We start from the raw sequence: 16,399 nt of genomic DNA, 5'->3' as shown, positions 1-16,399 counted from the left end.
TATTAGCAGCTTTTTAGGATAAGAGGTTCAGTTTCAAGTATTAGCCATTTTCAGTCTTGATCATGTTTCCACCAAACCATCTGACCTTGAGCAAATTATCCAACCTTTGCTTCTTGTTTCTCTATTCACAAAGTGGGGAGATGGTTGCTTGACTGCTTGGCTATTCTTAGTCTGGTTGTTAAATAATAGATGTTTGTTCTGCTGAAGTCTGACAAGCTTTGGAACCAGTCTGCCAGTAGGTGGAAGTTATATTGCCATTGGCATAGCCTTTTTTACTTCGATCAGAGTATAGGTATCTATAAATACTCAAAATGTGGAAAGAAATATTAAGATCACTCCATGCTCTCTTAAAATAGTAGTCTTCCAAAAAGCTTGCAGCAGTGCCCCTGGCCTTCAGCTCCTCTTCACCAGAACTCGAGGACAGAAATAACCTGTGGAAATGTGAAATAGTTCAAATTGAATGCTGTTTTTCACTCTGTTCATTACAGAAGTTGTGACTGCTAACTCTTCCTTAGTGTATTCTTCCTCTATCTTATCTAAAGTTTGGCTGACTAAATATTTTCTTCTTTAAAACAACCCAGAAAAACCTGGAGTTTTCCCAGGGTAATCCCTTTTGATAGCTTTAGGATGAAACTTCACTAACATTGATGACCTGATGCTAGGTCAGCAGGCAGAGAGAACCAATCTACTACAGTCAGGAAACCTTAAATGATATTCTGTGGTTCTGAAGACTCTTGTGCTCTGAAAAGTTTCAGTGTCTAGTTAGTGTATCTCAGCATGAAACCAGATGTCAAACTCGGCTATTTTCATTAAAAAACCCCAAACCAAGAAACCCCAGACTAAAACCAAACACAGCATATTGGCCATTCTGGTTTATTTCACAGCTCAATCAAAATGCCTGTTAGAATGAAAAAGGAAGTTGCATCTGTTCCTAAGAGATCCTTGCTGTGTGTGTCGTAGACAGCAAAAGGACAGATTCATTTGGCTACTAATAATGCGAATATAAATGGATCTCTGGTTTAATTTTTTTGCTGCATATGTTATGCATTCCTATAGTGAACTAGCTGTATTTGGTAACTGTCATATCAGAGATTGCTGCTGCTTTATGGGTTACTAAAAATCGTTGCTTAGCTGTGACTTGAGGTTTGTAATTCTTTGTCCTGTGTTTTTCTGTCTCAGATTCTAAGACCACTCAAGTTTTGGCTAAATTGAAGCTAAGTTGTGAAAATAAGTCTGAACACTGCTTGCTCTCCACCTTCACTGAATTTTCCTTTACTTACTGTGGTTCCAGTTACAGGAGATGAATATAATGCATGAAGACCAAGAGTAACAGAGGTGCTTTGTGATGGCTTTGCACCTTGGTCCTGCAAGTAGTTCAGCATGCTTATGCGCTTTTCTAATGCAGCTTCAAGAAGTATGGTTTATAAATAGCCTTTGGAGAATTAGACAGTCTGATCTGATAGAACTAGTCAATCGAGGTCCGGAAACTTCAAGCTACATTTTTACTTTTAAGGAGCAGATAAGGATTCCCCAGACATTTTACATTCTGTATGGGTTTTAAAACTACTGTAGCATAAGCTTTTAAAGGGCTATGCAAAGTGGAATTTGCCCAAGATGATGTCGGCATCCCGGTCTTCCTTTTGATGTTTTGACTCTTTTGTACTCTGTTGACTTATTGACCTAACTGGGGGGGAGGTGGAGGAGAAAATGCGTAGTATATTTTGTGTTCTGTTTCTTTTTATTCATTTCCATATGCATCTAATTTAGCACAAAGTGAAACTCAGGGTGAATGAATCTTTTTCTTCTTGGTCAGTAGTCAGTAGGCCAGCTGAAATGTTCATCTTTCTTTTCTGACTGCGTCAAGAAAGCAGAAAGTTTTGATGCTTTGAACAGTTGTAGTAACAGAGTTATTACTGAATTCCAGACCTTCAGCACAGAGAACTGGTGGATGTCAGCTGAGGCTGAAGAAGAGATTGTACTTCCTGGGGTTGTAAGCAAGGATTTGAGAGTTTTAGAAATGTTTAGAGGAAATAACCTAAACAAAACAATGTTTAACATATTTTTAATCTAAACAAAACATGATGTTTCCTGAAGCTACTTGCACTGGCTGTCACACTCCATCTCCTCACTGCCACTTCTCCAGTTTTGAGATGATTTTCTCTAAATAGATTCAGTCTCATCTAATAAGCTTAGGTTTATCTAATTATCACCCAGGTAGGATTACCTCTGTGGACTGCCTTGACTCCTGGCTCTGTGTTAACTCTCCTGTTTCGAGGAGGTCCTGCCTCCCCGGCATTTCGCTGCAGCCATTGCTGGAAGCTGGAGGAGTTGTGCAAAAAGTGCTGTGTGGGGCCAGGCATGGGGAGGAGTGGGGTTTGAGTGACAGCAGAGAGAAATTACCACTGTCCAGCTGCTTCTGTGCTGAGGGTGTGAGGAAGCCGCCTCAGCTCTAGGGATGCACTTTTGCTGATGGGAGAGTTGCTGGCTCGCTTGCATCTTTTAAAAAAGGCTCTGCTAACATAATCCCAGGCACATTTTTTCTCTACACATGTATCGTTGGGGTTTTTGGTTGTGTTCTTTTAATTGGGAGGGCTTGATGGGTGGGCCTGTATAGCAGAGCCTCCCATAGCTCAGGGAGGGCCCTTCCCTTAAGCCCTTCCTTCTGCCAGGACGCAGCAGAAGTTGCTTCAGCCGCAGTGGGTGTTGGGACAGCTTCAGGATATTTTGATGAAAGATAATGTTTCTTTTAAAACCTCACCTTTTATGTTGCCCTCTGGCACATGAGGCTTGGAGGTGATAGGCTGTCTTCCACCTCAGTGTCAGAGTCATGGGGTGTTTTCGTTTTGCCTGGGATGTTTTTGCCACATGGTTTAGCGCTTACCACGCAAGGTAACATCACCTGCGCTGCATCCTTTGGTGTGCTGCTTTGGCAGTTCCTCAAAGGAGAGGAGGTCTGATAAAGAAGTGCAGGCTTTCTGGCAGTTGTTATGTTTCTGTCTTTTAATAAATAAGTGATTAATTTTCTTCGCAGAATGTTGATCTTTCAGTAATGGGTTTTCTTAAAGGAAAACTCACCTGCTGTGACTTATGCAGGAAGGCAGGAGCGGAGAATTTGGCAAGCTGCACCCAGTTAAGAAATACCTTTCTGGCTATTTGGTGGTCTGAGCACCACTGCTGTGTAAGCTGCTATAGAGCCACACAGAAATCGGGGTCAGCAAATTTCAGGAGTTTGTCAGAGGGAAGGAAAAAAACCCGAATGCTGTGGTTTGCTGCAGCTTGTGAAAGCAACAAATCGGGTGTCTGTTACCTGGCTGCTGCTGGAAGTGTTTCTCTTGGCTCTCAGAATATGTGTGGCATCGCTGGTGGCCCAGTTCTGCGGAGCAGTTAGATAGTGGGGAACAGCAGGCCACGTGCCCTCCCAGCACCCTTCCTGGGTGGCATGTCCCAGTCCCTGCCCAGTCTGGAGTCATGGTGGGGACCTGTGCATTGGGTGCAAAGCCAGCAGAGGCCAAGTGGGAGCTCACCTCTCTCAAGTACTGCTGTTAATTTTGTTCCAGCTGAAGTGCGTTGGGTCTGGACATGACAGAGTAGGTAGGGAGCCCCAGGTTGAAGTGTTAGGTTTTTAACTGAGCTCCAAAAGCTGTATTCTGACTTAGAAAGGGATCGTATGAGTCTTTGACTGAACTGATGGTGCACTACCTCATGCATTGCTTCTGCAACATCTTACTGAAGGAGAGCCCTTTTGCTTCTTGTTGCACGGTTTTACTCGCACTGCTGTAGAGCAGGCCTGAGCACATTACCACAACAAATACCCCTAGTATTTCTAAGCCCATGCCGCTGGTTTCAGATGACCAAAAGCTAGTGTGTATGTAGCAATCACTGTTTGCATACACCAGGTAAAACTCCCCCTTGTGTCTGATCCTCAGCCAGTATCCGTGGGAGGAGGAGTCTGGAATCACTGAGGTTGATGCTAACTGAATGCCTTGTCTTCAGTATCTGTTCAGTGTCTCTGATTTCCAAAGGGAACAAACAAAAAACCCCACATATGTGTATAAATAGATTTTAAAATGCCATAATTGAAACCTGTGACACTTAACTCTTAGTATATAGTGGATCCACAGCATCAGGTCTGATATCCCCTGTTGTTACAGCATAGCTGGTTTTGGTACTGTGTTGTCAGAGCTGCTTCATGTGTGCTCTGAGAAGATACAGTTTACATGTTACGTGTCTGGTTACAGAAGTGACCTGGGAAAATGCCCGTAACAGATTCTGCTTTTGTTGCGTGGGACTTTTGTAGTGAGGACAAGTGCTTTCTCGTGTGTGATGGTGTGCAGATAAAACAGAAAATCACATTTCTAGTCCCAGAGTGCTCAAAGTCACGTTTTTCCACATAAGTAAATATTTTCTTGTTTTCAATGGTATCATTGAGGACTGTGCTGTTGGATGACAGTTCTCAGCTGTCAAACTCAACTTTTCTGTTTGCCTTTTCTCCCCCTGCCCCACTTCTTTTCTTTTTTTAAACCACAACACCTTTGTTATCTAGCAAGAAGTTGAGAAGTTTACAGACCTAGAGAAACTCTACCTCTACCTTCAGCTGCCTTCGGGTCCCAGCAATGGAGACAAAAGGTATGTGTGCAAGTGTGTAAATGCGAGCAGCTAGTACTGAAAGCTTACTTCCTGTGACACTTATCTGCTGAGGAACCATTCACGTGATGTGTTTGGTAGCAGAAGCAGCCTTTATTAAGCGTTAGGGACTCTTCCTGAAGATTGTGTTGTGCTGATGTTTGTTTTTTTTTAACTTTGGAATCTTTAGTGCATGAATAGCTTGTAAGTACAAACCTCCTAAAACACAAGAGTCATCGGAGAAAGTGTTTTGCAGCCCAAGTGTAATCGTTTCTTCACTTTTTATGTAGGAAGTGATAATAGAGCAACACGTGATGGTGGAGGAAAGAGGAACTAACGGTATTTCTGGTAACATTTGTTTGACTAAAGGAAGGTCTAGAAAACCAAGCTGACAACATCACAAAGCTGGTACATGTTCTCAGTAGGATGCTTATCAGCCTGCAGGTGTTTCCAGGAAGCACTCTGAGCATCTGCTGGCAAAGGGCAGCTGGCAAACTGAGTGGGCAAAGCTTAGAGGTGGTCAGAAGGAGCAATAAATGTAAGAGGGGAAGTAGGTGAACTCTAACCCATCACTGTCCATTCATGGCTGCGTATCAGTAAAGAACTGGAATGTGAGGTCAGTATGTTAAATTGTGGATGGAGGAGGGAGATATCTGCTGCTCATGTCTCAAGGAATAGTTAAGTGTGTGAAATTGCATCCCTCGCTGTCTCTGGTGTCTCTGCCTACCTGCGTAGGCAGACAGTTATAAAGTCTTGTAACTGAGGAGCAGCTATGGAGCAGAGACTTCATCAGCATTGCTTCTTCTTTCACTAGTGATCAGATCTCCATGTCATCCAGCCGTGCCCAGCAGATGCACGCCTTCTCGTGGATACGGAACACCTTGGAAGAGCACCCTGAGACATCCCTTCCCAAGCAGGAGGTTTATGATGAATACAAGTGAGTGCTCCTGAATTGGAATCATGCATGTGGCTTTAGTGAGTGTGGATAGTTCTGTGACACTGGCTCTACGGGCACTCTACTGATATGCATGTATGAGTGCATACAGTAGAACAAGGCCTTGTATACTGATGTACCTAAGAATGTTCTAGCTACAGTGAGGCAAACTGTATTCATTGTTTCTGCCAGTGAAGATAAGATTGTGATGTTTAAGTTGTGTATTAGCTACGCTGAAGGAAAGATACAAGCATGTCTTAACAAGTCAATATCTGTATGAATATTGTTTTGGTATTTGGACAGAGCAGCACAGGTAAAAAGCACTAGGTATTATCTGGTGGTACATTTTGGTCTGCTTACTTATACTGCCTTATATGACTGCATTAACTAGGTTGAGGGGCTGAATTGTTCCTCCTGGAAATGCAGCTATTTTGCACATAAGATCTAGCCCGTCACACCTCTCTTTTCAGAATAGTGCATAAATATTGGACCTTCCTGCAGCAAACCTGATTTCTACAGAGGCACTATATATCCGAATATGTATGAAACCAGTAACCAAGGCCACTGCGAGTCTGTGTTGTCAAGTCTCAAAGCTACCATGTAACGGGAAAGCGATTAGAAGCAAGGGAGAAGGAGCTGTCTGACGGAAGTTGGATTTGAATTCATTTACAGAACATTCCCTGGGGCAGGAGAGGAGTATGGGGGGAGAAGAGAATAATCATCTCCAGCCCGGTTGCCTGAAGATGAATAGCAGATTTGTGATCTAGTATGAATATTTCCATAATCCGAGCAGCGATTACAGTAATTTGCAGTAAGCCAAATCCCTTCACTCTCTAAGTGCCTACAGGGTTCAGCCCTTAGTCATTGTTATTCCAGGGTTGCCTTTTGTAAATACCTCCTTTTAATTGACTCTCTGGTCAAGTTTTTCACTGTGAGCCCCGAACCATGATGGCATTCGCTCGCCTGGGGTTGATAAACACGCACACACCTATTTCTGAGATGGTGCCATTGACTGGAGTGGTGACGCAGCCTGGAAGTGGAGCCAATGGCACAGACGTGCCGGGGTGGCCAATCCCCGAGCAGCAGCCGCTCGCGCAGACACAGCAACAGCGGCAGCTGCTGTGCGGGAGAGAGATGGGAGCGTTATTCTTAAATATATTTCTTATTAAATAATTTATGGCCTGCTTCAGCAACAAATCTGCTTGGCTTCCATGCTGTGCCAAGCTGCAGATGCCCGGAAAAATCATCATCTACAGATTGTGGAGTGTGAAATTTGGATGGCTTTTGTATGTAGCTGCATCAAGTATTTGTGTATTGTATTTTTTTTTTTCTCCCCTAACAAAATAAGGGTGGTAAGCAAATATTCAGGAAAATATCAAATGTTTGGAATCTGTTCTCCTTTGAAAGCATCTGTTCTGTTTTTAAAATATTCAGTTTCTTTGAATATTTTCATGAGTTATTCTTGCACACGAAAGGAAAAGTAGTCTTGGAGTGGGAGGTGGGGAACAGACATAAATACATGAGAGTTAGTTTTGATAAGTCATTTTTCTTTGCCGAAGGGTGTTAAAACCTCTCAAAACTCACTCCTGTCATACTAACAAGTTACCATTTCTTTCCTCTGTGTACCAAGATAGACATTGCATGAGTTTACAGTGAGCAAGCTTATGCACTCTGCACATATAAATCAAAGTTACAAGGCTCCAGAAGAGTGATGCGTCCCACCAGCATCTCAATTCCTGCTCTAAATTTTGGTCAAAATAAATCTTGCAAAGCTACTGGGCTTCTGCATCACCTTTCATATGTTTGGGTTCATTTCTTTTCAACGAAGAGGGAAGACAGAAGCTTGCAATCCTCACAAATACACCACTGGCAAGTGTGGATGGTGTTTCCAGCTCCGCCATGTTTCAGTATCCTCTTCTTGTGCTTATTCCATACAGCAACTCTTCTGTTTTCTTCCTCTTCTATTTAATTGTGAATTCACATCTCTGACTGGATTATAGTGAATGGATTCCTCTCTCTTTGGAAGGGAATAAAATAAATGAAAAATGCAGCGTACTACAAGGCAGTAGCACTTGGGAAGGTTGAGAGCTTGCAGCTGAATTTCAGAAAGGAGGTAGATGAGCGCTAGTTCACCTCTCTTGTTGGTGCTGTGAAGCTGCTTGTTTCTGTTGGCAGACATGGTTCTGCCAGCTTCTTCTGGGAATTATGTGGGATACTCTGGAAAATACTATGGGAACTCAGGAGGAGCTGCCTAATGCTAGGTAGCCTGTAGAGAATGTATGCTGCCTCCCATCAGATACTTTCAATGTTTTCTTTTAAGTCAGTTTTATTTGGGTGTCTTCTCCCTGTTAGTAAACACCCTTCTGGAGACCGCCAGGTGTAGATTTAGCTGAGTTTAGGGAATTAGGATTTTGAGTCTTAAGTGCAGAACTGGAGTAGGTACGCAGATAAAATCCCCATTTGCCCACAAAGTGGTTTGTTGAGCCTTCAGTAAACACTTGGGTCCTCTTATCTTGCTTCAACTGTGGTGACACAAGGAAAGAAAGTCATTCATATGTAAGTTTGGTGCCCTGAAGATTCACTTGATATGCTTAATATGGATTATGAGGTCTTTGGGTCATCCCGTATCTCTTTCCTTTAGTCTGTAAATCATTAATCCGTGCTTTTCTGGCTGCTGGGCCACTCTCATGCTAGATTACGTGCACTAATATTAAGAATGTAAACCAACAAGTTAGGAGAAGAATATTCAGAAACTAGCACAGAAGAGGGTGATAATATGGGAGTATCATGCCTGCTAAAAAAAAAGACACAAGATACTAGTCTTTAGATAGCACTTAACCAGTGTTTTCATGTAAAACTCCCTGATAGAAACAGGCTGGGACCTATTGTATTGTATATCCAGTCCTCTGTCAAAACCAGCTACCTATATATTGCTTTCAAAAGCCAATCAAACTCCACCTAAAGCAGCTGTTTCCCACCTCTACTGCTGCTCTTGGGAGTCTGACCTGCGCTTAAAATGGTTTTCAGACATCTGGTTTCCATCCTATCTGATTTTTTGGGCTTATTTCTGTGCTAGAATTGTTTATGAGCTTAATAAGAGCCTACCTCTTCCTAAGGTTCTTTGCTCTAACCCACTCTTAGAGACCAGTGTTTTTGCTGGATTGGATGAGCCAAGATCTTTGCTTCATTTCATGTGAAGTTCTTCATCATCTGCTGTTCATGTTATTTTTTCTGCCCAGGAAGCTCTATGGGCTGGGCTGCATAGCCTGATTGTCTTCACTGGCTTTTGGGTTAATTTGTATGGTGGGAGGTGTACTTCAGGTATGCTCCTGAGGTCACCTATGTCTTGAGTGCATGTAAGTTTAAGATCTTAGGGAAAAAAGAAGGGGCCTTTTCTCCTTATGATCATGATGTGGAGCTCTGTACAAAGGAATGTAAGCAACTGCATGCCCATTGTCATTCCTGTCTCTGCATAGACCTTCCCTCCCCCATCTGTTTCCCACCCACCCTTCAAATAAGCAAAACAGCTCCTGGGCTCAGCGATGTGCCAAGAGTGCAAGTAGCAAAGAGAAGAGCTTCGGGGAAGAGGCTCCTGGTGCGTGTTGTCAAGTCAATGAGAGACCACAGATGGACATGGGGGATTCTCGGCTGAGCCAGGAGGAGGAGGGGCCACATGGGATGTTTTGTCTGAAAACTGAAATTACATGATAATAGCTCAGAAATCACAAGCTTGCAGGGGCTGCCAGTATGGATTTGAGGGGACCATGTAACTGGATGCTTTGCTGCTAGCAAATAAGTGTCTTGAAACAGATGTGCTCGACTTGAGGAATGGATCTTTTTTTCCTTTTTCATTTATTTTCTCCTATGCAGGGAATAATTTTAACTTGGAAGTCGATAGTTTGGTAGGCCCCTAATCCTGTTGTTCTGCTGGGTTAGGTTTTCATTTTGTTTTGCTGACATTGTTGAGTTTCAGAGACATTGCTGACTGTGGCAGAGATACTCAGAGAGCCCTCCTTTGCATGCTAGTTGAGACTTAAAATCCTGTAATCAGCATAAGTAAGCAATAAAGAGCCACCTTCTAGGAATTTTCAGAATAAAGTTATTGGGGCCTGGAAAGATGCGAGGGCCAAAAAACAAACCTGCACAGATATCTATCACCCATAAAGCAATGTCTGATTCCTAAGAGGGTGCAGTGAGGCAGCAGAAGTATTCCTTTGTAATAACTTCAAAGAGACATAGAATTCAGATTCTGTGACTGACCTGCATTGAGATGAAGTTGGATAAAAACATTCTTCATGTCCCATATAGAGACTAGACTAATGGCTGACTGTCAGCCAAGTTGTAGGCAACATCTTCTGGTTGGCGCAGAGTGACTGTGTAGATGGGGAAGCAGGTGTATGCAAACTCTGCAGGGAAATGTCATAACCGAAGAGTGTAAATCTTGCTCTTTATCATCATCAAAATCATTACATTTGTGGTGGTGCTTTCCAAGTAGAAGATACTTTCATACCACCAAGGCAAAAGCAGCAGATACCTGCTCTGTAATAACTAGTATTTTGAAGGAGAAAATGCAGTGTAAGTATCTCCAGAAACATACTTCTTTCTGCAGAGGCATTCTGACTGGCCTACTTGGATGCAAATGCCATTGCTATTTGCTGCCAGTTTTAAGAGATGATACTGGGCATGAAGGACATGCTTCAGGAGTGTTGCTCTGTCTGTCTGTGTGTGGTTTTCCATGTATGTACCTGATTAGAGTAGCAGGCAGTGTGTTGAATGAAGTGACTGTTTTTCTGCTCTCCTGCTGATGCCCACACAGTCACCTTTCCAGAGGTGGTTGTGTTTTGTGTATTGCTGGTAGGACATTTCAGAGGAAGGGAGGTCATTGCTGTCTGGTGCAGACTCTGTGACTGCAGGAAATCTGCAAGAAAATGCTCTGGCAGTGTGTGTTTTGGGCCTTAGCACAGTAACATCTGTGAAATGCCACAAGGCTCTTGAACAAAAGGCAGTATGCATTCTCATCTTCGTGCAGCCTTAAGCACTTACTGCGTAGGTAAACCTGCCGGAACAGTTCCCAGTTTTCTGCTCTGGTTTCTCATGTTTGTGATTTTCCAGAGCATTCAGGTTTTGCAGTGAAATCAGTGATTCTTGTTCCTGCCTCAAGGAGATATTGTTTAAATAGGTGTTGAAACAAATTTTCTTGTGCTGTTTGTGAGAACTGAGGACAGATAACAGTGCCTGTTTTACCAGGATAAGTAAACCTAAGAGAATAATCACCTTTTGTTGCTTTATTCCCCTGTACCATCAGGTTGCATGCTCAGTCACACAAAGATCTACATTTGCAGAGGCAGTTGAAATCTGTTAATTTAGGATTGTTAACACAAAGGTGTTTATAATCAAGCAGCTCTCATAGTTCTGTGCTGGTTACAGTCATTAGAGGACTAGCTCCTTCAGTATGTGTTTGTTATACCGATAAAGGCAAAGCTGCTTCCCTGGAAAGGTGTGTTTTATTAAGTTGAGTTCTGTTTAGCTCTGTTAAATTGAGGTTGTGTAGGCAGAATCTTTCTCTGGACACTGACAAATCTCTTACTGCTTTTCAAACATTCCTGCAGGATTTCAGGCCTTACCACACTCAGGTATACTTCTGGTTAGAACAATGTCTCTGCTTCTATTATGTCCTAAAATAAATGAATTGAAACATATGGTATGCTTCAGACTAAGTTGTGGAGTAAATCTTAACTGTGCTCTAGATAATGCCACTAGTTGTTACGTCTCCACATGACTTGTCTTTGAACTCAGTAGAGAACAAGGCAAAAACTATAGTATTAATAGCTCTGTTTATACATTTTTAATGCGTTCAATTCGTTGTGGATAGCTTCATTAATGTTAAATGTGGTTCTAAATATGGATGGTTATAAGTGTTTTCTTTTGAAAACCTTTGACGGAGTCTAGCATGCAGGCTGGCCTCTTCTATTAACTTCGATTCCATTCACGCTTTCTTTCTCTTTGTTGCAGGAGCTATTGTGACAATCTTGGCTACCACCCATTAAGTGCTGCTGACTTTGGAAAGATCATGAAAAATGTCTTTCCAAATATGAAGGCCCGTCGTCTAGGCACAAGAGGCAAATCAAAATATCCTTTGCTCGAACACTTCTCAGTAACTTCTTCTGCACTTGCCTGGTGAACATCTGTCGTTATGGCTTAACTACCAGCTAAATGTAGAAGTAATGTTAAACAAAAAATGCAGGCGCTTTCCCAACGTTCTTTAAAAATCAGTAATTGCAGTAGTGTAAGGTTGCAAGATACAACTTCGGAAACAAGTGCTTAAATTTAGCTTCTGACACGTAGTTGTCACAGCAGCGAGGAATGAAGGAGGCTTTATCATTTAGTGCAAAGGGAAGTAATGGAATAAAGGAATGTACCTTATGTATGTGCAGTGACTAATATTTTATTGGTAGTACAGCTCAGAATTATCAGAACATTTCTTGCTTTTCTGTTATGCTTGTGCACACCAGTAATGTAAAAGTTAGTTGTAAAGCCAAAGATCCTTCTTAATCTGTGCTACAGGTATTGCATTAAACTGCCTCTCAACTGTTAGTATTGCTTGGAAGAGAAGAGGGAACTGGGAAGTTGTCACAAAAGCTCACTTTGGCCTGGAAGGCACAACCTGAGCCTTGTGGTGCTGTCAGGGAGGGAGACAACTCCTTCAGTGCCTGGTGCAGGCCTCCTGAGATAGGAATGGCAATTTAAAGCAAGAGCCTCTAGGAGGTGCTGTCTCTGTGTCTTGGCTGCAGAGTCTTGTTCCCTGTGTCCAAAAGTTGGAATTCCCTTCCTTCCCTGTGTTAGAGAATAGTCATCCCAGAGGGCATGCAAAAACACTACCCCACTTAATGGTAACTTAATACAAACCTTAAAATACTTAAAACCCTGATGCTGTCATATTGTAACTAGACATAACTGTTACAAGCAGAACTGCACACAGTTAGATCTTGGGACAGATTAGTTTAGCAGTTAATAGGCAGCCAGTGTGAAGAATTCAGTGCAAATGCTGTGCAAAAGAGTCTGCTCATACCACTGGTGCTTCTAATGCTTTAGTGTAGGGCAGAAAGCTCTGATATGTAAAAAATGCAATAATCAAGTCTAAAGGAGGCTACAAGGTTATGAATTTCTTAGCCTTTTCTGAGACTGAACTGTGGTTTATCTCGTCTTTATCATGCTGAGGTGTTCCATTAAAAAACAAAAAACTGCTGTGATTTTCAAAGTAAGTAGGTTTTTCATTAAGAATTTTGTCTTTTCCAAATTGAGAATTACACCTTCCCTTAAGAATCAGTAGAAACCATCATGATGGTGTCTGCTGCACCCCCCAGCATCCACCCTTGCTCTGTTCTGATGTGCTGGGTAGGCTAAGCCACTGCAGTGAGCGAGAGAAGGAGATGGTTAGAAAGCCAAAAGGCATCAAGGTAGCTTGTAGGCTCTAATTAGGAACCACTCAGAACAACTAGCAGTAATGATGTGGACACACTATAATACCAACTTTTGCCAAGGTCTCACTTGAAGCATGCACTTAGGGAATTAAATGCTAGCAGGTAGCCCAGAAGTGTTTATCTTCCCTAGAGGAGAAAAAGTCTCCCATGTAATAGTAAATGAAGAAACTGTGTCAGTTAAATTGTTTCATAAAATACAGTGTTGGATTATCTAGCAGGGGAGTGCAAAAGTTAGTAGTGATGTTCTGGATAGAACTAGAGAAGTTTTAAGGAGGAAATCAAATACTGTAATTGTAGCTTGACCCAGGGTATCTCTTTCCGATCTATTTCATAAGTTTCTAATTCGGAATGATTTAAATGGGACCTTAGCTCACATTTACTGTAGTATGTAGCCTCCTTACGTATATTTAACTGTAATTATGCTTAATCCAGGTTAATGCAAGCTTCATAGTGTAAGAAAGAGAAATATAGACATATTTACAGATTGTGAAAAATTAGTCTGAAGAGGATTTGTGTGTATGTGGACTCCCAGTGTAATGCTGGGGAGAGGAAAAAAGGCTGATTTGAGTTTTAGACCTAGAAACAAGTGAGTAAGAGTAATGGAGGGGGTATATTTTTGTGTACTGATTTGACGGCATCAGCGTAAGAACAAATCTGGGTATTTGTATCCATATTTTTACAGAAGAATTATCATGGGTGGGGAGAGAGCAACAAAAACAGTGTGAGATCTTGGGAAGAAGTGTCCTCATCAGTCATGTTATCTTGTTACGGAGAATTTCTGTAGTTTATTGAAGTCCCTTAGGAGAAGGAATTGTCAGAAAATTCATCAAAAAGGCAAAAAAGAGCAACTCAAAATAAAACTTAAGTTTGGGAGCACATTTTTAATAGTGATTAACTTCCGGAAGTGCATTCTTCATCTTCTTTTAGGCTTGGTTTCTGAAGGGAGTATACTCGAAATTTATGTTCATGATTTAAATATTGAGTAGCTGATTGAAACTATTCAGTGTGGTTTAGTACTTCTTTTAAGTTACCAAATTCAGTTCATCTCGCCCAGCATCACTTGCTCCTCTGTGTAGATGGAGAAGCCCAAGGACATGCCCAAGAATGCAGCCATTTGCAGGCTTCTGGTTCTGGCTGGCTGAGAGACTGTTAGTGACAATAAGTGTTAGATCTGCTGTTGAGATTGCTTGTAAAGCTTATGAGGGGTATCAGGAATTGCTGCCCTTCCCTCTTACCCCCTAACTAACAAGCGGACTATTTAGACCTTAATTCTTGTTCACATATTGCTACAGTGGACTGAGGAAGAAGGCTTTTGTGCATATGCCAACACTGCCCAACCTTGACTTTCACAAAACTGGAGATGGGGTATGACAAATACTTGCTTATTTATATGTATTTTTGCCTGTTAACATTTATTATGTTGTTTTTCCATCTGACATTTTCAAAGCAAAGTGAAGAGCTCTGTAGTTCTTTAAGATTTTTCTTTATGATACTTCTATTCTGAATCATTGTTTGATGTTTTTATGTAAGTTCAGAATGAATTGCAGTGCTATTAAACTAATTTAGGAGGTGAAGCAGACTTTCCCTGTGTTGCCACCCACAAGCTGTATCTTTCTAACTCTGTTTCTGTTTTGGTTATGGTTTTACCATATATTAAAAAAAAACCAAACCAGCAAGTCAATGGAAGTGAAGAGGAACTACAGTGAAAGGAGTTTCTGGGTAGTGGTGTCTGCTGAGTTGATAAGATTCTGACTGCAGGAAGCATCAGTTAGTGGTGGTCCAGATATTAGGAGTCTGCTGTTTTCTTCCAGAAACGTTAGCTCTGTATAATGCCTTCAGAAACCAGCAGCAGATTAATGTTAAGGCATTTCATTTTGAATTATATTGATGTTGTGATTTTATTTTGCTAATTTCATGAAACACTATGAACATACTTTTGCATGTTTCTGATCATCATTTGCTCTCTTATTTTGGTTTTCATGACTTAATGACCCTTAATAATTAAAGTAACCTTTCCTCCTTTGTTTGTTGTAGTTGGATGGGGCAGAGCCATCTGGGCAGCTACAAAGTGCTGATGAGGAAGTCGTCTCTGCGGCCTGCCGGCTTGTTTGCGAATGGGCCCAGAAAGTGCTGAGCCAGCCTTTTGATACAGTCCTGGAACTGGCTCGTTTCCTCGTGAAAAGTCACTATATCGGTACCAAGTCAATGGCAGCTTTAACAGTAATGGCAGGAGCACCAGCAGGTAATGAGATAAACCCAAGACAAGAGGGACTTGCTTTGAGGGACCTTGTTGCAGCCCCCCTACCGTAGGCAGGGACACCTTCCACTAGATCAGGTTGCTCAAGGCCCTTTCCAGGGGGAAAGGCCTTTAATGTGGTCCATTTAGTGTGGCCTATTCTCATATGAAATGCATTGTGTTTAATGCTTTGGCCATTAGATAATATCAGCTGCTCAGAGCTGTGCCTCCGTGATACTTACCCGCAGGTTTCTGGAAAGATTTTCTGTTTTTAAAGCTGCCTTAGACATTGGTAACAAAACAAAAACACGGTAGCCGATGAATGTTAAAGGTTCATGTAAAATACATCCGCTGCCCTCTACTGTCAGTTGAACGAAATGCATTGGGTTTTAGTTCTGCTAACACGAAAATTGTGATTGGGATTACTGGAAATAAGGTGCCAGTACACGGTGTTTTAGCAGCGTGTCTCACAGATGGAGGTTTTGCCACAAATGTGGAAATAAACTGAAACACTGAGTAGATTTGAGGCTGAAGTGCATGGGAGCACCTCATGGGTATTCCCAGAATGGTTGTGGAGATGTCTGCCTTGTGTTCTGTGTGCTTAGATACAGAAGTGGCACTGCAGCAGACAGGGTATGTGTGGTTATAATTCATTCTTATTTTCTATTCAGGAATAAAAGGGATCCCCCAGCCCTCAGCTTTTATACCTACTGCTGAAAGTAATTCCTTTCAACCGCAAGTGAAAACTCTGCCATCTCCTGTTGATGCCAAGCAGCAGCTGCAGCGTAAGATCCAGAAGAAGCAGCAAGAACAGAAACTGCAGTCTCCTTTGCCAGGAGAGTCTCCAGCAAAGAAAACAGAAGGCACTGCAACCAACGGTGTGACCAGTATATCTAATGGAAGTCCTGCAATTCTGTCTCCTCCGCCTATTGGCATTGTTGTGGCAGCTGTCCCCAGCCCAATACCGGTAACGTTCTCCAGCAGCTCTCTAGAGAAACCACCTTACAAAAGGGTTGTAAATCACCGGTAACTAAGCGGTGTGTCAGTGGGATACAAGAACCGATTCCGTTCAAAGGCTTGGGTCCCTTGATGCTTCTCATGTCCCAGTGACTGTGTTATGCCACA

At 42.1% G+C, this 16,399-nt stretch overlaps 1 protein-coding gene across 3 annotated transcripts in view; it reads left to right on the top strand.

Annotated features, from left to right (window-relative positions):
* Positions 1-16,399, top strand: part of RFX7 (regulatory factor X7) — a 53,231-nt gene that overhangs the window by 32,553 nt on the left and 4,279 nt on the right. For all 3 annotated transcript variants that reach the window (XM_057398113.1, XM_057398104.1, XM_057398122.1), the window contains 6 exons: positions 4,544-4,626; positions 5,438-5,560; positions 11,570-11,690; positions 14,323-14,403; positions 15,073-15,280; positions 15,946-16,241. In XM_057398113.1, coding sequence (XP_057254096.1) covers positions 5,451-5,560; positions 11,570-11,690; positions 14,323-14,403; positions 15,073-15,280; positions 15,946-16,241 — 816 coding nt within the window. In that variant the 5' untranslated portion in view covers positions 4,544-4,626; positions 5,438-5,450. The remainder of the gene's footprint in view (positions 1-4,543; positions 4,627-5,437; positions 5,561-11,569; positions 11,691-14,322; positions 14,404-15,072; positions 15,281-15,945; positions 16,242-16,399) is intronic.

The sequence above is a fragment of the Pezoporus wallicus genome, unplaced genomic scaffold, assembly GCF_028554395.1.
Source record: "Pezoporus wallicus isolate ANWC-B61680 ecotype Strahan unplaced genomic scaffold, APGP_CSIRO_Pwel_v1 contig_3952, whole genome shotgun sequence".
Classification (NCBI taxonomy): Eukaryota; Metazoa; Chordata; class Aves; order Psittaciformes; family Psittacidae; genus Pezoporus; species Pezoporus wallicus.
This window is presented reverse-complemented; position numbering and strand designations above follow the sequence as displayed.